This window comes from Manis javanica, chromosome 15 (assembly GCF_040802235.1).
Source record: "Manis javanica isolate MJ-LG chromosome 15, MJ_LKY, whole genome shotgun sequence".
Taxonomy (NCBI): Eukaryota; Metazoa; Chordata; class Mammalia; order Pholidota; family Manidae; genus Manis; species Manis javanica.
This window is the reverse complement of record NC_133170.1, coordinates 87,323,050-87,346,426: the sequence shown is the minus strand read 5'-3', so window position 1 is coordinate 87,346,426 and position 23,377 is coordinate 87,323,050. Positions and strand designations below refer to the sequence as shown.

The following is a 23,377-nucleotide window of genomic DNA, read 5'->3' as shown; positions in this document are numbered from 1 at the left end:
TGATCCCACAGCATCACAATACACATTTTCTTGTACACATATGAAATATTCACCAAGGTAGACATAATTCTGTGCAGTAAAATCCACCACAATGTGCTTAAACGAAGAGGCATTGCAATGGGCTGAATTGCGTGTCCCCACAACCCAACTTCATATGTTGACGTCCTGATCCCCAGTAAGTCAGAATGTGACTGCATGTGGAGACAGGGTGTATAAGGAAGTAACCAAGTGTACATGAAGTCAGTAGGTTGGGCCCTAACCCAATAGGACTGCTGTCCTTACAAACACGAGAAAGTATGACAGAGGCACAGAGAGATCATGTAAAGGCAGCAGAACACAGCCACCCACAACCCAAAGGGGCCTCAGAAGACGACAGCCCTGCTGACACCTTAGTTCTGGAATTCTGGATTCCACAGCTGTGAGGAGCTCAACTGGTGCTCAAGCCCCCCAGTCTGTGATAATGAGTTATGGTGGCCACCGGAAGCTAATGCCCGCATCATAAAAGGTTCATTGTGTGGTCAGTCCAATGAAAGTAGCACTCAATAACAGAAACATACATCAATATACCAAAATACTTGGAAATTTAACAATGCACTTCTGTATGACCCATGGATTGAAGAGAAGTCCCAGGGAAAAATATTTTTTAAGTATTTTGAACTACATGAATTAAAACACAATTTGTTGAAATTTATGCAATGCAGTGAAAGCATTGCTTAAAGGAACATTTATACCAGTGAATGCACATATTGAGAGGGAAAAGTAAGCTCAATAATCCAACCATCTATCATATAAAACTAAAAAGGAAGAGCAGTGTAAACCTAAAGCAAGCAGAACAAGAAACAATGAACAGTGGAACAGAGATCAATGAAAGTGAAAATGGGGAACCAGTGGAGGAAATCAAGGAAACCAAAAGCTGTTGCATTGAAAAGATCAAGGAAATTGATGAAACATTATACTAATTAAAAAGAGAAGACAGAAGTTACTAATATCAAAAATTAAAAGATCAGCCATCACTATTGATCCCATGAGCATAAAAATGATAAAACAATATTCTATACAACTGTGGCCACAGATCTGATAAATTAGATGAAATGCACCAAATGATTGAAAGCCCCAGTCTATGGAGGCTCATACAAAAAGAAATGGGTCCCATTAGTAGCATCATATCTAGTAAAGAAATTGAATCAATTATTAATAATCTCTCAAAAGAGAAGTCACCAGGCTCAAATGGTTTCACTGGTGAATTATATAAAATATTTAAAGAAGAAATTATGCCAATTTTCTACAATGTCTTCTAGAAAATAGAAGCACAGGGAACACTTCTTAACCCCTTCTCTGAGGACAGTGTTACTACCCAAAGAAGAGGAAGACATTAAAAAGAAAACCACAGACCAGTACATCTTATGAACATAGTTGTGAAACTCCTATTAGTATCTAATGTCCAATAGTATATAAAAATATGTAAATAACATGGCCAGACAGGATTTATTGCAGGTATCAAGTTGGGATTATCATTAAAAATTTTAATCAGAAAACAACTTTTGTGTTTTCTGTATCATTAATTGAGTTTGTCCTCTCTCTGCAAGCTTATGTCTTTATGTTTATTTTCTCAGTAAAGTTTCTTTGAATCTGCTTTGTTTTAAAGCTTATTTTGAAATTAAATTTACATATTTTCCTTTCTGTGTTTGTCAAAATACCACTAAATTTGTCATTTTCCCAATTTCAATTCATTCCTCTATGTTGTAATACCCCTTTTTATTTTTGCTTTAATGCAAGCATTATCTTGTTTACGCACCCACATGCCTTTAGATAATACACTTTTCTTTGAAATGAGTATGAAAATTCAAAAGTCCTCATCAGGTACTTGATGGCAAATACACTTGCATCTAAAAAATGGAAATCTAACAACATAGAATTGAGAAAGCAGAATTAAACCATTACAAGAAATCTATCTGAAGATTTTACAACATACATTGAAATAATTATTTGCTTAAAGCAAAAATAAAATTAGTATTACAACATGCAGGAATGAATTAACATTCAGCAATATTTTACAGGTTTAGTGGTATCCTGACAAAGGCAATGCAGCAAATAAATTTTAATTTTATTATAAGAAGGTTGAAAATGTTCACAATGCATACAAATTTGTTAATGTCATTTTTCAATTCACTTTGGGTTTTCCTTGTCAATATTTTTATTCATTTTTCTTTTTAAATCGACACCCTTAATTACATAGATGTGAAGAAAATATATGATAGGAAATCTCTTCTGATTTAATTTTAAATTTAAGTTTTGTGTTAAAGAAAACGATTATGTAGGTTGATCATGAGGTTGGTAGTACAGCAGGGAGAATACAGTTAATGACCCTGTAACATTTTACCATGTGAGGGACGCTGATGCAGTGGAGGGCATGAGGACTTACCAATATGGGTGAATGTTTAGCCACTATTTTGTGTATTTGAAACCATCATAAGATTGTATATCAATGATACTTTAATAAAAAACAATAATTTGCTGGGGACAAAAAGAAAACTTGATTGTAACATTCTGGAAAGATTACAAAATAGGAAGCCCCTGGAATCTATCTCCCAACCAGACAACATGTAGACTGGCAGAATGTGTATGATGTAAATATTTTGGACTCTGAAGGCTATTGAAGCCTTGCAACTTCCAAGGGTTAGGGTTAGGGCCAGAAGTTGGCCACCATGTCTCCACATCATAGCCACTACTGCACTTCTTGTTAAAGATGCAGACAAGTTGATGCTGGGTCAGACTCTTATGGTCACAACACCCCACGCCATCGAGGGAGTCTTAAAATGCCCTCCTGATCGATGGCTGTCAAATTCACGTGTCACCCACTACCAAGCTCTGCTCCTTAATCCACCTCGTATCCGCTTTACTGCTAGCAAAGCATTGAATCCAGCCATCCTGTTACCAGATCCAAATCTAGATTCACCCTTGCACGAGTGCAAGGAGATCCTCAGCCACCTACAGGGAATACACCCCAATTTGGGAGATGTTCCCTTGTTGGATCCCGATACTACCTGATTCATGGACGGAAGCAGCTTCATCAAAGATGGGGTAAGATATGCAGAAGCAGCAGTGACTACAGAGACAGAAGTCACATGGGCATCCCCCCTACCCTCAGGAACATCAGCTTAGAAAGCAGAACGGATAGCCCTCACCAAGGCTCTCCAATTGGCAAAAGGTAAGTGGGCTAAACATATACTGACAGCAGGTATGCCTTTGCCACTGCCCATGTACACAGGGCCATATACAAACAAAGAGGACTATTAACAGCTGAGGGAAGAACTATCCACAACAAGCAAGAGATCCTAGATTTGCTACAGGCCATTTGGCTTCCCCAGACGATTGCTATCATACATTGTCCTGGGCACCAAAAAGGTGAAGGGTAAGTGGCCCTAGGAAATAATAAAGCAGACTTGGCAGCCAAGGAAGCTGCCCTAGCAGAGGCACCCAAGGCCCTGGTAGAAGCCAAACCCCGCCAACTGCTATTACTCCCACCTTACTGGGAGTACCAGAGTATACTCAGAAAGACCTCTCTGAGATCCAGAAGCGGGGACCACATCATGCTCATAAAGATGGACAATGGTATCAAGACCCAAGAGGGGACTACATTCTACCCTCCCTCCTAACTGCCCAACTAGTCTGACACATTCATCAGGCCACACACCTGGGAGAGCGTAAAATGACAGAACTGCTCCGGAGCTCCCATCTCCGGGTCCATGGCCTCCGATTATTAGTCAATCAGGTAGTTTCTCAGTGTAAAGTTTGCCAGTCAACGTGAAGGGAAGAACAACCAAAAAGGGGGTCTGAGAAAGAGGTACAAGACCTGGAGCCTATTGGGAAGTAGACTTTACCGAGGTCAAACCAGGAAAATATGGTTACAAGTATTTGCTAGCATTTGTAGACACCTTTTCTGGATGGGTAGAAGCCTTTCCAACCAAAAGAGAAACTGCTGTAGTAGTTGCCAAGAAATTCCTGGAAGACATTATTCCAAGGTATCGCCTTCCCACTTTTATTGGGTCAGATAACGGACCAGCTTTCATCTCTCAGGTAACACAAGGGCTGAGCCGTATATTGGGGACTGATTGGAATCTACACTGTGCGTATCATCCCCAAAGCTCAGGTCAAGTAGAAAGGATAAATAGGACCATTAAGGAAATTTTAACCAAATTAACCCTAGAAACTGGCGGTGACTGGGTGATGACTCTCCTCCCCTTCGTTCTGTTCAGGGTCAGGAACACTCTCTATAGATTGGGCATGACCCCGTTTGAAATCCTGTTTGGCAGGCCTCCCCTGATCCTTCCCAATTTGCGAGCTGATCTGTTAACTGAACAAAACGTTAAAAAAAAAAACTTTCTTTTCTCCCTACAAGCTTTGTTTCAAGTCCAAGAAGCCTTACATCAGAACTTACAGGCGGTGTACTCCAAGCCTCCCCCGGAGCCCCCACAATTTCCAACCTGGAAACTTGGTACTGATCAAAAGGCATTGAAAAGAAACCTTAGAGCCACACTGGAAAGGACCTCACACAGTCATCCTAGCAACTCCCATGGCGATCAAAGTTGACGGGATAGCAGCATGGATCCATCACACTCAGGTCAAGGCCGCTCCTAGAGATCGAGTCTACATGGATAATTCGAGCCCATCTGATTGACCCTCTGAAAGTAAAAATTACCCGACATGTGGCCGCTTCTGGTTCCCCAGGCTTTAGCCCTGGAACTAATGGTGGCTGGGAGTCCCCACTTCCAAGGAAACTTGAGTGGATCATTGCCAAGTCCAAGACTGGAGACATTATCAACTCTACAGAACAAGAAGGACACCCTAAGTCATGGTTCCCCGATCTGTACTTCAATGTTTGTAAGTTGTTTGGGACAAACTGGGGCTTAAGAGGGGACCCCAAGTACCCACGCCCAACCCAAGGGATAGGGTGTAGGACCCCAGGGTACTGAGACCTGACATGTCAACGCAATTTCTATGTCTGTCCGGACATAGCCGAAGTCAGTCTCAGCAGGCTAAATGTGGGGGCCCAGAACCCTTCTTCTGTGCTGTCTGGGGCTGTGAGTCTATGGGTACGTTAGATTGGAGACCCTCTGTACAAGGTGATTGGATGCAGGTTAGCCAGTCTGAGGGACCTACCTGCTGGAGTAACCCAGACTGTAACCCAATCTGCGTTCACCTCACCTCCGTAGGAAAAACTAAGTGGGAAGAATGGAAGTCAGGGGCCTTGGCTTTTATGCAAAGGGAGCAGACCCCGGAGCTCTTTGTACGATTATGCTCTGGGAGGCCCCACTCTTGAATAAACTACCAGTCACTGGGGGACCGAACCCAGTGCCTCCTCCTCCCCCACTCCCGGAGGAACCTCAGCCTCCTCCTCCACTCCCCGAGAAACCTCAGAAATCTACCGCTAGACCTACCTACCCTTCGCCTAGGACAGATCCAAGGTCAGATTCGAAGCTATGCCACTTAACCCCCTCCCCGTCCCTAACTGGACCCAGTCCTTCTGCCTAGTAGAGGCCACTTATCAGGTATTAAATATCTCCAAACCAGAAGTAACCCGATCCTGCTGGCTTTGCCTAGACTCCAGACCCCTTTTCTATGATGGCATTGCTCTAGTAGGCAATTTCTCTACTGAGACAGACTCCTCCAAATGCGGGTGGTCCCAAGGGAGTTTTGAGCGTGCTCCTAGAGTTACCCTACAGGCCCTCACAGGGCAAGGCCTTTGTGTTGCCACCAACCGACTGCCTCCTCACCCTCACTTATGTAGCCAGACCCTTAATGTTACTTTCAAGATCCAATCATACCTAGTAGCCCCTCCCAACACTTGGTGGGCCTGTAAAACGGGAATAACTGCTTGTATCCATGCTGACACCCTTAGAACTCATGACGATGTCTGCATTCTCGTGCAACTCATTACCCGGATAGTAGTGCATGGTGAAGATTAAATAATTGATAGCTATTCCCTAAGTCAAAAGAGTCAAAGCAGGCAAAAATGAGAAATTATTTCCACCATAGTAGCCTCTGCCATTTTGGGGGCCGGTCTGGCTGGTGCTGGTACAGGCATAGCATCTCTAGTTCTCCAAGATAAAAATTACAAAGCCCTCAGTGATGCTAGCAACCATGATTTCCAAACAGTAGATCTTACTCTAGCCCGGCTAGAAGAGTCTTTGTCCTCCCTAGCAGAGGTTGTACTACAAAATAGAGAGGACTTGACTTACTGCTCTTGCAACAAGGAGGACTGTGTGTGGCCTTAGGAGGACAGTGTTGCTTCTATACCAACCACTGAGGTGTTACTCAAAATTCTTTGACTGAACTAAAAACTAGAATTCAAAGCCAGCTGAGAAATAGAGCAGCCACCCAAAACTGGTATGAAAGCCTTTTCAGTTGGCCCCCTTGGCTAACAACTTTATTATCAGCAGTAGCAGGCCCCCTCTTACTTCTGATACTGGCTCTTACATGTGGCGCCTGCCTTATCAATGCCTTCCTCAAATTTGTACAGAAACGGATCTCCACCATCCAACTCATGGTCCTGAGATCTCAGTACAGGCCCTTCAGAAAGGAAGACCCTATTCCGTTACTTCAAAGATTTGAAATAGAATAAAACTCAAGGGGGGAATGAGGAGTCCTGACTAAAGAGTCTTGATATAAGCTACTCCATTTTATAAAGTGACCTCATTTTGTAAGAGACAGGTCACATCAAGAAGTTACAAGAGTTACAAGAATTTAACCAACACAGTTACAAAAGCTGGCCAGATGCTCCCAGCCAATAGAATGTAGACAACTCGCCCACCCGGCAGTCAAGAGTATCCCTCCAACTAGAAGGAACCAATCCAAAACAAGTTGAGACCAATTGCAGTAAAGGTCAGGTCATATCTACGTCCACTCTGGGCACGGCCCGCTCTGCACACGATCCCATTCCTGTGTATGAAAGAAGAATGAACTTGTACTTTGGGGTCTTCACCTGCGAGTGCGAGACCCCAGCATGCTGGCCACCCAATAAACCCTCTTGCTTTTGCATCCACGCATCTCCCGGTTATTTGGAGGTCGATTGCATGGCCCCAGTAGATAGCAGCCTCCTCATGTGGGAGCGTACCAGTTTACACTGTCTGCCCTTCCTCCAAGCTGGGCAGAGTTACTTGTTTGCTAAAGAGTATGTTAAGACTCTTTCTTTTTAAACTTCCTGGGTTTTGTTTTTTTTTCAAAATGCAATTTTGGCTTTAAGGTGGGACCTCCCTCTCTTTATTATGGTATTTATAGGTGGGCCTTTTAGCAGCCTAGAGTAAATCTTACAATGATCTAAGTTCTCTTTATCTGGGGAATATTCAAACATTCAAGGCCAAGTTGCTCTTGACTTTTGAGCTATAACTGATTAACCTCAATTCTGAGTCTTTTCTGACTTTCTAGTTTTAACTGGTTGACTGAGTCCTTCCTAGGGGTCTTTACTGACCTTGTTCTGTTTCCACCCCTCTCATATCTATTTTCCTGCCTAACACTGATAAGGGGTCCTGAGAAGGACACACCATGCCCAGCGGTATTCCTACCATCACCTCCATCTCCTGTGTGCCCACCTCAGGTAGTGTTCATTTGTGTGGCATTTTAGACAACAGCTGGCCTCTATGCCCTTCAAAATATTCAATATCAGAACACACCAAGAAACATGAGACTGTGTGCAGCTGAGTCAGGACCCAGGGGCCCGACTACTGTATATACACAATGCTTGAGGCAGGACTGGGTCTGGGAAGATGGCTAGAAATGGCATTATTGGGATGGGGGACAAAATTGGAAGCCAGTGATGGATTAGACAATAGTAGTGTGCCTTCATTTCCCACATTTAATCATTGTCTGTGCCCATGCCCTTGGGGTTAGGAAATACATATTGAAGTCCTGAGGATAACATGGCACAAAGTCTGAAACAGTCTTAAATGGGGGAAGAAGGAGTGAGAGGGGGAGAGAAGATGAGAAAATTTTCCCGATGCCGGGTAAAAACAGCTGGTGAGGTTAGCTGGGAAACAACTATTCGAGAATTCTTTGTCCTGTTTTAATGCAACTTTTTTTATTAAGGTATTATTGATATACACTCTTATGAAGATTTCAAATGAAAAACATTGTGGTTACAACATTCACCCATATTACCAAGCCCCCCCCCATGCCCCATTGCAGTCACTGTCCATCAGTGTAGTAAGATGCCACAGAGTCACTACTTGTCTTCTCTGTGCTGCACTGTCTTCCCCATGATCACCCCCACATCATGTGCACCAATTATGATACCCCACAATGCCCTCCCTCCCTCCCTCCCTGCCTGCCCTCTCCCACCCCTCACCTTTGGTAACTGCTAGTAGCTTCTTGGAGTCTGTGAATCTGCTGCTGTTTTGTTTCTTCAGTTTTCTAATGAACTTTTCTATAAATTTGAGATTACATCAGAATCAAAAGATACAGAAACAAACATCTACCCTGTGTTCACTGCAGTCTAAATTTCTCCGACCAATGAAAATGCTTCCATACTTCATCTCTTCTGAGATACATCTTTTTTTCCATCTTGTAACATGTCTGAATTTTTGGTGCATGTTAAAATCAGTGCTCTCCTAGTATCGTGTTAGTTTTTTAGCTGTTTTGTTTTTCAGTCATTTGTCTTGGGGAAGTGGCAACTTGCATTTGATGAAATACGCTATTTTCTCTGGCTTTGTTGTGTGATGAGGTGGGGAAAGGAAGACAGTCTTAGGAGCTTCATATGGACCATTTTTTCAGAACCCCATGCTCACTTCATACTCCAGGCCAGATACCCAGCTGCCTTTGCTGGTGTGCACTTCTGCACTTCACAGGTATTTCAAAGCAAAGTTTTCATACTGGGTTTCTGTCCACACCTCCATACCCCAAACTGCCCTTCCTCTGTGTTTCCTGCCTCTGGGGGTGCAAACCTGATTGTTAGCCCATGATGGCTCCAGAATGTCCTCAGAGGAAGAGCACAGGGAAGGACCCCATGTGCCCAGGGGGATTTGATGGTATAAGACCCTCACCCCTCTTGCTGTGGAACAGATACTACAGCACTGCCTATTTCCTGGAGGGTGTGTGGGTTCCAAATGTCTGTACCTTATTTTCCTTGTTTGTCGAGTGAAAATGGTTTCCCAGGTCTGTTAAGATAATGGAGAAGGGAACTAAAGCTATCCTAAAATTCTGAAATTCTGTGGTTTAAGAGAGAAGAGCTTTTTAAAAAGACTTTAGTATTAGAGTCATTAAGGTGGGTGTAAGATAAATTCTAACTGAAAGAAGCAGGTGATGAGAGGCAACAAAGGGCCAGGCAGTTTATTTGAGCGCAATCCCGGGTGAGGTTCCCCGGTATGGCAAGTCACAGGCTGGGGAAGTCACACTCAGCAGGGCGGGCAGTGAGTTTTTAAAAGAAGGTAGGGGGAGGCAGAGCTTAGATTTGCAGCAGCGTGAGGATTGGTTAGCATAAGGCACATTTTTCAGGTTGGAAGGGGGCAGCAGCTGGGGACTTTGGCACATCATCAGTGTCCAACAAACTCCCCCCTCCCACTGGTGCCTCCGACTTCACATTCCAGCCTTTTGGTTATAAAGGATGCTGACTCTATCTGGCTACTTCTGGCAGAGGAGGGGCAGTGTCGGTAGGGTTGAGGCTGGTGGGAGGCCAGAGGGAAGGGGTGAGTACTGATGTACCCACATGGTCTTGTGCACTTCTACTGTCTGACCTCTCTATCGGTGGCCAGAGCTTCTAGCAGATATGTTGTCTTCATCTCTCAGGACAGATATATCTAGCATGATCACTCAGGCTTTCCCCCGTCTAGTACTGTAGTCCAGACAAGAGACAGACTGAGGCTTGTTCGTAGCAGGCAGCCTGGACGTAAGAATGGAAAGACGAGCATTGGGCGGAACAAGGGGGTATCTTTCTTAGGAGTGAGAAGTAGGGTAGGTAAGAGAGGTGTTTGGGGGAACTTGAGATAAGAGAGCATAAGGGTTAGGGATGACCAGGTGAAGAGGGACTGCAGCTTCATTGATTATCTACAGGTCTTGAACAAGCTGGTAGGCCCCCGATGGCTTCTTGACTGGAAGGATTGGAGTTTTACAGGGAAAATTAGTTGGTACCAGAAGCCTTGGAGAAAGAAGATGGTTAATGATAGGTAGGATGCTCTTGCGATGGGCTTGGGAAATAGGAAATTGGGGTCTAGAAGGAGAGGAGGATGGGTCTTTGAGGCGGATGAGGACTGGAGCATGATGGCTCGACACTACAGGGGTAGAGGTGTCTCAGACTATCGGGTTAACACCAGTCAACTGTACAGGAGGGTCAGTGGAGGGCTCAGGGCTACAACTTATATTGGCTAAGATGATGAGTGAGCTTGGTTGGGGATGACTAAGAGGCAGGGAGATAGAGGCACTAAGCTTGGGGAGTACATCTCTCCCTAACAAAGGGAAAGGACAGGACGGGATGACTAGAAATGAGTGGGTAAGAAGATGGCTCTCAAACGTGTAGGCTTCCGGACCTGTCTCTAGAGGCTTAGAGGTGGTTCCCGTGACACCCTCGACCGAGACCTGGAGGGGATGTAAACGCCCATGAAAGGAAGGTAAAACAGAGTAGGCAGCCTCTGTGTCCACCAAAAAGGAGATGGACTTATCCGCTACCCACAGCGTGGTCCTGAGCTCGGCAAGGGTGATAGAGGTGTTTGAGTCTGGGCATCTTCATTTTTCGAGTAGGCCCAGCAGGTCTGGAGGGGAGTCCCTCAGGGGGGCCTGCCTCCCATGAGACTCTATCACGGGGGGATGACCTTCCCCAACTGGGCACTCTACTTTCCAATGACTTCTCTTACTGCCAACTGCACAGGGTTTAGTCAGCTTTTTGGTCAGGCTGGGGCATCTCTTTGCCCAGTGGTCTTCTTGGCCACACCGGAAGCAGCGTCCTGGAGGCTCACAAGCTCCAGACTGGTCTTTGGTGTGATGAGACCCCTGTCCTGCCGGCCACAGGGCCGCCGTGAAGGGTTGGGTTTGAGACAGTGTCCTCTTCTCATTTTCTTCATCACGGGTATTAAAGACTTTAAAGGTCATGGTTACCAGGTCATGGAGTGGAATTTGGGGTCCCTTTTCTGCTTTTACTTACTTCTTATATAATTAATACTTGTTCTGGTGAAATCTAGTTCTTTACTAGTTTAGGAGTAATAAAACAGTGACTATAAATGACAAAAGACAAATGACAATGGTTAAAGGTCTGATGAGAGCTTACTGTAAGATGGTTGACATAAGGAAATTCAGATATTTCTCTAACACAAAACATTCAGTAACAAAGTTTAGCATTATTCCGTTTGACAGTGCTTTCTAGGTAATTAAGCAGGTAATTATATATCAGATAAATAAGCCAAATTGGCCAAATACTTTCTCTAATGAGAAAAAATTCCTCAGACATGTTCCAGGGGCCCTCTGGAAAATATCAGAGTTAAGTACAGGTAAAAGCACCTTTTTGAGTTTGATTTCAGGAAGTTGTTAAAGTTTTTTTTTTTTTTTACATGTGTCTAAATAGAATCATAAGTTACTATAAAACAATACTTATCTATTTAACTAGAATGACAGTAAAAGATTTTAAAGGCAAATACAGAAGGTTACACAGTTATTAGCAAAGCTTAGCTTTTAGTTTTTTCATATTAAAATCTTATTATCTTAAATATTCAGACAACTCATTGAGATTTTAAGCATGAGAAACTGTTTTGATAAAACAATTAAAGAACTCTGCAATCTTTCAACATTGAGAGCAGACTAACAGTTAAGAGAACTTTGTCTTTTTAACTGAAAAGAAAATTTTAATTTTGCTGTGTACTTGATACTGAGATTCATTTGCTTTAATTTTATGTAGCATGACCATATTAAATTCTTCTACAAGCTTTCTACAACTTTCCTTTTACATTCAGTGTTCTCCCTCTTTAAGTAAATAGCTGTACTTTAGAACAATTACCTTCTTTTACCCTCAACAAAACGAATTTCTATTCTTTATACTTTCTCTTATTAAAACACATCTTTTTAGCAAGTAGAGGTGTTTTCTTCTTTAAATAGCTTTAATTAGACCCCAAAACCATTAGGAACTTTTCTTTTCAGTGAACACTGAGAAGTGGGCTATTGTAAACCATTGCACTAGCATCCTTTAGATTAACAAATTCATGAACACACTTTATAATTCCTGACACCATGTGCTTTACACCATAATCTCTAAGCACAAAATATGTCTACTTAATTTAGCAAAACTTTAAGATTCTAGGTCACCACAAAAAACTTTCAAGCTGCAGACAGGCACACACAGCAATACACAATCACTAAGATGTTCACTTGCTACGCTCAGCTCACCCACTGTCAACAACCACGCCAGACCTCTTACAAAACAGCGGGTGTGGGGAGGGGAGCAGGGTCGGGAGGGAAAGGAGGCAGGTCTGTGCTGGGAGGAGTCCTGTCCGTGGCTTCCGGAGCCGGAGGGCGGGAGGGGCGGGTTCCAGTTGGGGAAGAGGGCGGGGAAGGCGGAATGAGAGGGGGAGGGGGGTACAGCCACCGGAAGAGGAGAGGAGCAGGAAGGCGGCATGGTTGGGAGTGCAGGACTTTAAGATGGCAGCGACACGGGGAAGGACAAAGAAGTTACAGATGGTGGCGGAGGGGGTGGGGGTAGTGAGCTGAGAGAGGTGGGAGACCGAGGGCCTCCGGCGGATCTGAAAGGGAAGAAGGACCGGGCAGAGTAGGAGGCTGACAGTCCTTAACTGGAGATGGGGCCAGAGAATCTGGGTCAGTGAACACTTAACATGAAGGTCTGGGCAGGAGCGCAAAGTCCAAAAAGCCTGCACAAATGGGATTTCACGCCACTCTCCGCTCCGGTGGCAATGATTAGTCAAGTCGGTGAGGAGGCCAAAATTGAAAGTTCCCTCGGGGCCAGCGAGATTGGTTGTCTGAGGGATACCGAGGCCGGCCTCAGAGCAAAGGAAGACCAGCTTCCGTTTGCAAACTTCCCGGGACAAACATAGAGCAGCCCGATTAGAAATGAGACACCACAGTGGGGTCTGAGCCTCCGCTTTTGAGGGCTGTTTCCCCATGTCTGCACCACTCCCCAACTGATCCCGCTGAGAGGAGCGCCCCAAGTCAGGGGAGACGGCCTGGGAGCCTGGGTGAGGGACATCTCCCCCACCGCAGGGCCAGGGGCAGGTATCCCGGATGCCCACAGCGGATGGGCTGGATGCCCAAGACCTGGACGTAGCTACGATTTCGGACGGATCAGGTGAAACGGAGTTAGGAAGGGAAACAGACCGGGGGAAACTGAGGGACTCACCGGAAAATAGTCCACGCGGAGGAGAGCAGGCTGAGGTCCCGGGTCGGGGAAGGAGGGGGTAGGGCTGCTGATGGCCATTTGGGGCCCTGCGCTCAAGCCCCTTCCCGGTTTTTGGCACGAAATGTAAGATAAATTCTAGCCGAAATAAGCAGGTGACAAGAAGCAACAAAGGGCCAGGCGGTTTATTTGAGCACAATGCCGGGCGATGTTCCCTGGTCTGGCTAGTCACAGGCCAGGAAAGTCACACTCAGCAGGGCAGGCAGTGAGTTTTTAAAGAGGGTGGGGGAAGGCAGAGCTTAGATTTACAGCGGCGGGAGGATTGGCTAGCCTAAGGCACATTTTTCAGGTTGGGAGGGGGCAGCAGTCAGGGACTTTGGCAGGTCATCAGTGTCCCACGTGCTCACCCCTCCCTCCGGTGCCTCCCACCTTACAGCGGCCAGTTCCCAGTAAGCAGCTGACATTCTGAGGTCATGTGTCAGTGAGGGACACGTGTGTGGCGAGCTCCGGTTTGCTCACTCCCAAATCTTCCTGCCAGATTTGCTTCCTGTACTGGGTCCTGTTCCTGGATGAGGAAAGATGAGGTAGATTTTCACACTGGATGCTCAGGGACCACTAGGCCTAGGCAGGTTTCATAGAACCTGCAGCGGCCTGATGCCCTGGGTCTCTTGCAGCCCAGGAACTCCTGCATTCGGGCTGCTGTGGGCCCATTAGATCATGAACCCAAGTGTGTCAGACCTGGGAATGGTTCTCTCCTCAGTGTTTTTAGGACACTCAGTTCCCATCTGGCTCAGGGGAGACTTTGCGTCAGCCCAGGATTGTAACCTTTTCTTTTTGTTTGTTTGCCAGCATACTTTGTAGAGGTACTGAAATGGGAGTTTTAGAAGGTGCCTGGAAGGGGAAAGAGTGACATGGGCTGTTTGCAGAGAAGGGAATGTGGGGCCCTAGATGTGAGTTGCAGCACGGCTGTGCAGCAGATGCTCCCGGAGCTCCCAGAACGCCCATCTGGCAACTGGGGTAGAGGCCGTGCAGCTTCAGCATCCAGAGAAGCCTCACCGGAGACCTCTCCGGAGTGTCTAGTGAGGGAACCCGTGTCTCTGAGCGCCGATGGTGTTCCTGTCCCTGCCGCTGTTCTAGGGCATCAGTACCTGGGCAAGAAGACGTTGCCTCCAGATCATGAAGAACATGGGGCAGATGTCAGAGGCTGGAGGTCCATATGGGGAGAATATTGATGATACTGTTAGGAAGAGTTTGATTCTGCAGTGCAGGGAAGTCAGAGGACAAAGTGAGGAAGCAATTCATTAAAGTAAGAGTTTTACTGACTGAAAGAATAGAATACTAAATAAAGGAAGTTCATTGAACAGCTAGTCAGCATGGGGCATGACCTCTGCTAACTCCTTAAGCCAGGGCCACCTGGCATCCAGCGTCTGCTCGGATCTGCACAGCGTGGGAACTGAGTCCCCGCCACCCCAGGCTTAGGGGGAGCCGCAGAGCACTGGGTGGAGTGAGATCATGTTCTGCAAACTTCCTGTAGGTAAAGAAGGGAGGCTTTCAGGCAGGTTTCTAAAGAGCATGACTGAGCTGCAGTTCCCGGCCACCCAGGCAATGGTCATTTGCAAGCCCAGGTCGCAGCCCTCAGCAGCCCCTCCTTACTTGCCTGAGATAGGACATAGCGGAGGGTAAAGCCGGAATTCGGAGGATTAGAATGACGAAGCAAGGTAATAAAACACTTAGTACTGGAAAGGCGCAGAGACAGTCCGTTTAAGTGAGAAGTTTATTTGGAGAAAGGGGACTGTGGGCTGCCCTAGAGAAGAGGCGCCCCTGAAAGGTTGGAAAGAGAGTTTAAAGTTAAAAGGTTACACACTTGGAAAGTGCGGGTGACCTCAGAGAGAGCAGCGCCCTCTGAAAGGTTGGAAAAGGTTAAAAGGATACGCACCTAGAAAGTGCGGGCGACCCGAGAGAAAGGAACGTGCCGAAAGGCCGGGGGCTCCCTCTTTTACGATTCTTTAGGAATGTGACTAAGGGCTGGGGGTGCAGACTTGTTAAGTGGTCTTTGACTCCTTGGAATTAATTTAACACAAGGAACTTTCCGCTCTGATTCTCCCCGCGATACCGGGCGCCTGGGTCTGGGAGCAGATCAAACAGGCTGCCTGCCCGGCCCCCAGGTGGGCTGAGTTATTGTCTGTTTGCTAAGGAGGAAGTTAAGAAGCTTAAACCTAACTGGGTATTAAAATACAGTCTTTAAGATGGAATCCTTCCAGACTTTCACCATGTTGTTTACGGCTGGGCCTGCATGCGAAATTAGTTGCCTAGGTTACAGACTACTTACTTAGGGCCGGAAGGAGAAAAAAACAGCACAAAGGTAAAGGTGAAAAAGTAAGCTGGGCCTGCATGATTAGCACAACAAAGACATGGGCTTTGCTGAGGAGCCTTCCTTCATCTGGGGAATATTCAAATATTCCAGGCCAAGTTGCTCTAGGCTTTCTAAGCTTTGATTGATCAACTTTGGGTCGTTCTAGTGGACTTTCTGGGCTTTTTCTCCTTCCACCCCGCTCATGTCTATTTTCCTGCCTAACACAAGGGCACGACCACGGTCCCACTTCCCTGCCCCACCTCTCGGCGCGGGGCCGCAGTCCTTGACTGACAGCCCCTGGCCGCGGAGGCGTCGTCCAAGCTTTACAACGAGGACGGACCCGGACATTCCGAGTCACTCCCGGCCTGTGAACCGCGGCCGGTGAGCTCCGAGTCCTCTCCGGCTGCCCCGTTTATCTGAAACTCTTCCGAGGCCCGGCCACTGGGCTCTACAGGCTTCATTCCCTCTCCACCCCGCTGTCTGCCCAACGCCCCCGCTACTCCCGCAAGCGCCTCGGCCCCACACTCGGGGCCACCCGCGCGCGTCCCCGGCTCGGCGGGCTGCGGTCCCGTGCGCACCCGCAGCCGCCCCGCCCCCAGCCCGGTCGCCCGGCCCTCAGGCTCGTCCCCGGGGCGGGCGGGACGACCGGCGCGCGCACGCATACACGCACGGGAAACGGGAACGGGATGCGCGGCAGGAGGCACGCAGGGGCACGGCGCGCGCCCGACGCCCCGCCCGCGGCGGTGTAAGCTCGCGCCTGCGGTCTCGCGGGATCTCGCCGTTGTCAGGTATTTTCACATCTCGCCGACGCCGCGGGCCCTGTGGGACGGTCGCCCTGCCCCGCGGCCCGCTCCGCGCTTACGCGGCGTCCGGAGCCATGGGGCCGAGCCGCGTGCGGGCCGTTTTCCTTGACCTGGACAACACGCTCATCGACACGGCCGCGGCGGGCAGGACGGGCATGTTGGAGGTAACGCCGGCTCCGCCGCCCGCCCCGCCCCCTCCGTGTCGCTCGCGGGTCCGCTTGGGCGGCGCCCGGCCTCCCGGAGGCCCCGGGCGTTGAGACCCCCCTCGCTGGAGGTGGCGAGAAAGGGCGGCGTCTGCCCGCCCTCCAGCCCCGAGGCCTGGGGCCCGCCTTGCTCCGCCCGGGTTCGGGGAGACTGGGTCGCCGAAGCCGGCTCGGCGCCTGGGGCCGGGAGGACGCCGCTGGAGCCGCCCCGGTGGCAGGGCCGCACCGCGAGACAGCCGGCTGCTGCCGGGGCAGGCGAGGCGCCGCCGGGACCGGCGCGCCCGGTGCTCCCACCTCGCCTCGAGGGAGGCTCGGCCCTCGGTGCGCGGCCCGCCGCGGGTCTCGGCGCAGCCCCGGACGTTAGGTTTCAGCGGCGAGCCGGACTCGCTGAGAGCAGCCCCGGCGCGGGCGCTCCGCCCGGGCCCTGCGGAGCGAGTGACGAAGCCCGGGCCGCGGTCCTCCGTGCTTGCTTCCCCCTGCAGCGCCCAGGAGAGGGCCAAGATCGCCGGTGTGGGAAAGCCCGCGCGGGAAAGCGAATCCTCCCAGCCCGGAGGCTCCCGGCCTCTTCGTGCTCTGAGAGTTCGGTTTTGCCCCCCGGACCTTCCTCCCCTTTTTGGTGCTGTTGGATTCTCCCAGAGGAGGACGCCGCCCCAAATCACTCACGAAAGGCGTCTCTTGATGCAACAAGCAAGAGGAATTTATTCAGGAACCAGCTAGCTGGGGTCCAAGTGTCAGCCCGACGCAGCGGGTCTCAACAAGGACCTCGAGCACTCAAAGCCAAGGGTTTATATAGCATTTTCAAAAAGGCAGTATTTTTCCATAAGCACATAACTTTTCAGGCTGGTGCCACATCCTGGGAATTTAGCAAGATAAGATCATGTTAGGGTGGTTTCTTGGTATGTATGAGTAACCCACACAAGGGTAACTGACTAAAGGTCACTATTGTCGGTGCTTATGATTGATTAACTTGTTTTTCACCTTGTCTTTCAAGGCCTTTCTGAGTCACATATTCAGAAAATGGCCTCTGGGCTTCTTAAGATGGCTGTGCTTAGGCTAACCTGCTGTCTTCACTAAATGCTTAGATTCTACATTTCCCCACTTTTCTTTTTGGATATTCCAATCATGGAATGCTTGTTTCTTCTTGCTGCGTAAGAGAGTGATACTGTTGTCTCAGCATTAGTACCTGAACAGTACTCACTCTTTCTCTAACAAAGGATATTAGCCGGTTTAAAACACAGGGACCAAAAGTGAGAAGTAATACAAGAATAAGCAAGGGTCCTGTCAGGGTGGATATCAGGGTTGTAAGCCATGGGGATCGAGTAAACCAGGATTCAAATAGACCTTGGCTAGCCTCCCGTTCTCTCTTCCTTTGATCTAGTCTTTCTCTGAGTTTAGACATTGAATCTCTTACTATTCTAGAATGGTCTGCATAGAAGCAGCATTCTTCTTTTAGGGCTGCACACAGTCCTCCTTCTTTTAAGAACAGTAGATCCAGCCCTCGTCGATTCTGCAGCACTACTTCAGAAAGAGAAGTCAGGGACTCTTCAAGTTTGGTAATGGATTGCTCTATAGTTTTCAAATCTTCATCAATAGCTGCCCTCGGTCCCTCATAGTGTTGGTTCCCTTGGATGATGGCGGCTGTCCCCGTTCCTACTCCAGCTGCAACTCCTACTCCAACAACACGGCTAAAGTCAGCCAGACTGGTTCTCTTCTAAATCTCTGTCTGGGTTCAAATTCTGTTACAAATGAGAGATCATCATGATACATCAGCCTAGGCACTAGCTGGACCATAATACAGAAATCACGGGAAGAATTGAAGGCGGAGGTGGAAACACACGGGGTCAGTCCGGTATTACAAGCCCACCATCCCTCAGGAGGAGGGACTAGATACCTGTTTTCACCCGAGGAGGCTATGGGTATGGTCTCATTACACAGATTCTTATGAGTGGGAGGAACTGTGCCTAGGCATTTCCCTTTTCCAGTCACTTCGGTCAGAGTCAGCGTCTTGTGGCTGCCCCAACTACAGATCTCGTGGCTGGTTGTATTGTTAAAGCTGCCCAACAACCCCAGTCCTTCATAATAAGGAGGTCCAGAGGAAAAACATAACCAACAGGATTCGGTAGTATTAGGGTTGGTGGTGTTTAAAACCCGGAAAGCCCCCTCGAGAAGGTTGAGGAGGCGTTGTCCGGTGCCAGGAAAGGGGGCTACTTGGCCAAGGGTGGGGATGGCGGAAATGGTGGCAGTGTCCACTGGTAGGACTAGGGTCTGCTTTGGGAGATGTGGCTGATCTCTTAGGACAGTATTGGGTCCTACTGGGGCAGCTGGAAGGGTCTCTACCTTAAGCCTGAGCATAAACAAGACTCCATTATCATATCCATTCTGGTAAAGTCGTAGTCCCCACATAAGCCCTATTTCCCAGTTTGTCACCTTTTTTCCTGCATCTGTAAAGGAGATGTCAATTAAGTTGCAGGTGGGATTAGTCATGCATTGGGTGTGAGTGGTGCTCCGTTGGACCTTTATAAGGCCTGGAGGAGACTTCCCTGTTAGCCAATAGCATGTCCCAGTCTGCTCACAACCCCAATTTTTGCAGAAAAAGTCTGTCTGCCCACCACACTGTGAGGCCTTGGCACGATCGGTTGAGGGGGCTGGGCACACATAGAAGCAGGTATCTTGGAGTTCTTTCATAGAAGCCCGAGATCCACATCCTGGCCTCCCTATTCTACCTCCGTGCCAAGGGTCTTGTTTGAAGAGAGTACATATGTCTACAGTGAGGGTAGGCCACCAAGTCCCCCTAGGATGCTGTTCTGTTAACTGGACTACTACTTGGTGGGAAGCTGGGGTAATGATTTGCCATGTCAGTAACCTGGGTTCATGGGGGTTAGGGTTCTGGTGGGTTGGAAGTAGCAGGAGCATCAGAATCACTAATAACAGTTCTTTCTACACAAGTGAAGCTTAAGGGAGTTATCAGTCTGAGTTACTCGCCAATCCGAATCCAAATGGGGCGCTTTCTTCAGATGTGAAGCGTGTACCCAGGAGGAGATGCCATCTACTTTCACGGCTGTGGGAGTGGTCAAGAGGACGATGAAGGGTCTTTTCCACCGAGGCTCAAGGTTTCCTGTTCGGTGTCGTCTTATGTAAACGGGGTCTCCCATCTGGAACTGATGAGGTACTGACAGGTTCTCCGGCCGATAGGCTTCCCGGATGGTGGCCCACACTTCTCTCTGTACAACTTCTAGGGCCCGTAACCTTTCAAGCAGAAACTTACTATTTACACATTCAGGGGATGCGTGGAGGTGAGCCGACTCAAGCGGAGCCGGGGCTCCAAACATTATCTCAAAGGGTGTTAGCCCAAAGTGGCCGGGAGTGTTTCGCACTCGAAATAAAGCGAAGGGAAGGAGGACTAACTAATCACACAAACTAGTCTCTATGGATAATTTAGTCAAGGTCTCTTTTAGAGTTCTATTCATCTTTTCTACCTGTCCTGAGCTCTGGGGCCTGTATGCACAATGCAATTTCTAATCTGTCCCCAGGATCTTGGCCAATCCCTGACTTACCTGGGCAACGAAAGCAGGTCCATTATCGGAACCGATTACCTTGGGGATTCCGAACCTTGGAAATATTTTTTCAAGTATCTTTTTGGATACTGTCTGGGCTGTCTCGGTCTTGGTGGGGAAAGCTTCTGTCTATCCTGAAAAAGTATCTAAAAAAACTAAAAGGTACTTATGTCCATACTTAGCAGGCTTAATTTCAGTGAAGTCAACTTCCCAGTAAGCTCCCGGTCGATCTCCGCAAAGCCTTTTTCTGCATATCATTTGATGTTTATTCACATTTACTAATTGGCAAGGGACACAATTCTTCACTACCTCGTCTGCCATTATTTCCAAACCAATGATATGATAAGGGGAGTGTCGAACCAGGGCTTTTAGGTTCTTGGCCCCTAAATGTGTCAATTGATGTAATTGCCTCAAATATTCTCCTGCCTCTTTCTGGGGCAGAATATTTTTCTTATTTCCTGACTTATATGTTCCAAGGGGTGAAGATTTTTGGAACCCCAGTTTGTCTATCCGAGCCAGATCTTCGGGTGTATACTGGAAGCTCTTGATACATGTTGCTTCCGGGTGCACCTTCTGCCATCTTTAGAGCCTGAATCAGGGCGACGAGTTCTGCTCGCTGTGCAGAAGTGCCCATTGGGAGTCCGCTGGCCCACACAATCCAGTCATCATCTACTACTGCAGCTTCCGCCATCTTCTTACCTCCCATGATGTAACTGCTCCCATCTGTGTACCAAGTCAGGAGTCCTGGTCCTTCCAGGGGCTGATCTCGTAAGTCCCGGCGGGTCCCTGTCTCCTCAGCCAGGATTTCCTGGCAGGTATGGAGTACTTCTTTCTCCGGATCGGGGAGCAGAGTAGCCGGGTTTAGGATGGCGGGTGGGGCAAATTCCACACGATCGCGATTTAGAAGCAAGGTTTGGTAGTGAGTCATTCTGGCGTTCGACATCTATCTTTCGGGTGGTTGCCAAATTACGCTTTCCAGCGCATGTGGAGCAACTACAACGAGCTTTTGTCCCAGCGTTAGTTTGTCAGAATCTTTAACCAAGAGGGCCACGGCCGCCACTACTCTCAAGCAGGCAGGCCATCCGCTACTCACTGGGTCCAATTTCTTTGACAAGTAGGCGACAGGCCTCTTCCAAGGTCCCCATTGTTGGGTCAACACTCCCCGAGCCACTCCGCTCCGTTCATCTGTGCGTTGGAGGCTCGGTAAAAGGCCAAGTCCTGATGTAAAGCCTCGTCGAAGAGGGTGGGTGAATTCTTGAATCTTTGTGGCAAGCGAGTCTAGGTCAATTGTCCAGTAGTTCCTGTGGAGGGGTCTTTCCACTCAAAAGCAAACAGCGGTTGGCTACTCTGGTGCAGGCGCAAACAAAAGAAGGCGTCTTTTAAATCTAAGACTGTATACCAGGTGTTTTCCGGGGCCAGAGAGCTCAGCAGGTTATAAGGGTTCGTTACAGTGGGATGAATGTCCTGTATCCTCTTATTAACTTCTCTTAAATCTTGCACTGGTCGATAATCTCCTGTTCCCGCTTTCTTTACAGGCAGCAAGGGAGTGTTCCATGGGGATTTACATTTTACTAATATCCCCTGCTCTATGAGCCTCTGGATAGGGGCCTAATTCCATCTCTGGCTTCTTTACTCATTGGATATTGTCTCACAGTTACTGGTAAGGCTGAGGCTTTCAATTCTATGACCACCGGGGGCTGGTTCACAGCAAGCCCCATACCTGCTGTCTCCGCCCAGGCCCCTGGAAACTGGTTAAGCCACCCCTGACTAACTCGGGAGGGTTCTGGTTCCTTAAAAAGGCGGTACTCGTCTTCTAATCTTATGGTCAGGATACTTAGGCCTAAAGGTTTTTTCTCCCAATTAGTCACTCGAGTGTCTTCAGCCTGAAAGGATATTTGGGCCCCGACTTTGGTCAAGATGTCTCTTCCTAACAGGGGTGTGGGGCATTCTGGTATGACAAGGAATGAGTGGTTTACTCGTCCCACTCCTAAGTCTACCGTTCTTTGGGTAGTCCATGCATATTGTTTCTGGCCTGTAGCCCCGAGCACCCAAGACTTTTTGCCAGAGAGGGGACCCCTAGCTTGGGTTAGTACAGAATGTTGAGCACCGGTGTCCACTAGAAACTCAACGGGTTGCCCCTACACCTTCAGGGTTACCCTGGGCTCGGGGAGGGGCTCCGAGCCCCGTCTTCCCTAATCCTCATCCTCTAGCAGAGACAACACCTTCTTCGGAGGTCCCCGCGGTGGCTTCTTAGGGCATTCTTTCGCCCAGTTCCCCTTTTCTTTGCAGTATGCACATTGGTCCTTCTCTAAAGGGGTCCGGTTGCCCAGGTGCCCTGCCTTACTAGTTCTGCCACTAGAGGGCGGCCGTCCCTTACCTTCTACTACTGCGGCCAAGATCCTTGTTAAATTCTTCTCATGCCTCCTATCTCTTTTTTCCTCTTTACTTTCTCTTTCCTTAACTTTCTTCCTCAGTCTCTCTCTTGTGATAAACTTTCTCAGCCTCTTTTACTAAATCTTCCAATGATAGATCTTGTAGGCCCTCTAATCTCTGAAGCTTCTTTCTAATGTCGGGTGCTGACTGTCCGATAAAAGCAAGGGCCACTGAAGCGCTGTGCTCCTCAGAAGTGGGATCAAAGGGAGTATACCACCTGAAGGCTTCTATCAAGCATTCTAAGTACACTGCGGGTGCCTCAGTGGCTCCCTGACTGACCTCTCTTACCTTGGCCAAATTGGTGGGGCATCTTGCGGCCCCACGGAGACCTGCCACCAGAGCCTGGCGATAGATGGTTAGTCGCTCCCTACCTTCTGGAGAATTAAAGTCCCAGTTGGGTCTGGTCAACGGGAAACCCCTCTCTATGTCATGAGGGAGTTGCGATGGTCGTCCATTGGTTCCAGGCACGTTCTTTTGTGCCTCTAGGAGGATCCTCTCTCTCTCTTCCGTGGTGAAGAGCACCTGCAAAAGCTGCTGACAGTCATCCCAAGTGGGCTGGTGAGAAAACATCAGGGACTCTATCAGCCCAATTAGTCTTTGCGGTTCCTCTGAAAAGGGAGGGTGGTTAGCTTTCCAATTATATAAATCGGCAGAGGAAAATGGCCAATATTGCAGAGGTTGGAAAGGCAGGTCCCCCTCTTCCCCGAGGATGG

At 48.2% G+C, this 23,377-nt stretch overlaps 2 protein-coding genes and 1 long non-coding RNA gene across 9 annotated transcripts in view; 2 read left to right on the top strand and 1 right to left on the bottom strand.

Moving 5' to 3' along the window:
• The window catches only part of LOC108408622 (uncharacterized), a 26,147-nt gene extending 17,868 nt beyond the window's left edge, over positions 1 to 8,279 (top strand). The window contains exons 6-7 of one of the 3 annotated variants that reach the window (XR_012125653.1): positions 2,939 to 3,208; positions 4,400 to 8,279. The gene's annotated coding sequence lies outside the window, so the exon portion shown is untranslated. Of the gene's footprint in view, positions 1 to 2,906; positions 3,209 to 4,399 lie in introns of all 3 variants that reach the window. The other 2 variants (XR_012125655.1, XR_012125656.1) reach the window with 2 other exon arrangements.
• Positions 6,803 to 23,377, bottom strand: part of LOC118967480 (uncharacterized) — a 17,955-nt gene continuing 1,380 nt past the window's right edge. Inside the window, exons 2-5 of one of the 5 annotated variants that reach the window (XR_012125663.1) lie at positions 23,036 to 23,219; positions 13,322 to 19,923; positions 8,342 to 11,195; positions 6,803 to 6,939 (exon numbers count right to left, since the gene is read on the bottom strand). This is a non-coding gene — a long non-coding RNA (uncharacterized lncRNA). Of the gene's footprint in view, positions 6,940 to 8,341; positions 19,924 to 22,952; positions 23,220 to 23,377 lie in introns of all 5 variants that reach the window. The other 4 variants (XR_012125662.1, XR_012125661.1, XR_012125664.1 and 1 more) reach the window with 4 other exon arrangements.
• Positions 16,466 to 23,377, top strand: part of LOC108407495 (N-acylneuraminate-9-phosphatase) — a 22,673-nt gene continuing 15,761 nt past the window's right edge. Inside the window, exon 1 of the mRNA XM_073223110.1 lies at positions 16,466 to 16,638. Within this exon, the coding sequence (XP_073079211.1) occupies positions 16,549 to 16,638 (90 nt within the window). The 5' untranslated portion in view covers positions 16,466 to 16,548. The remainder of the gene's footprint in view (positions 16,639 to 23,377) is intronic.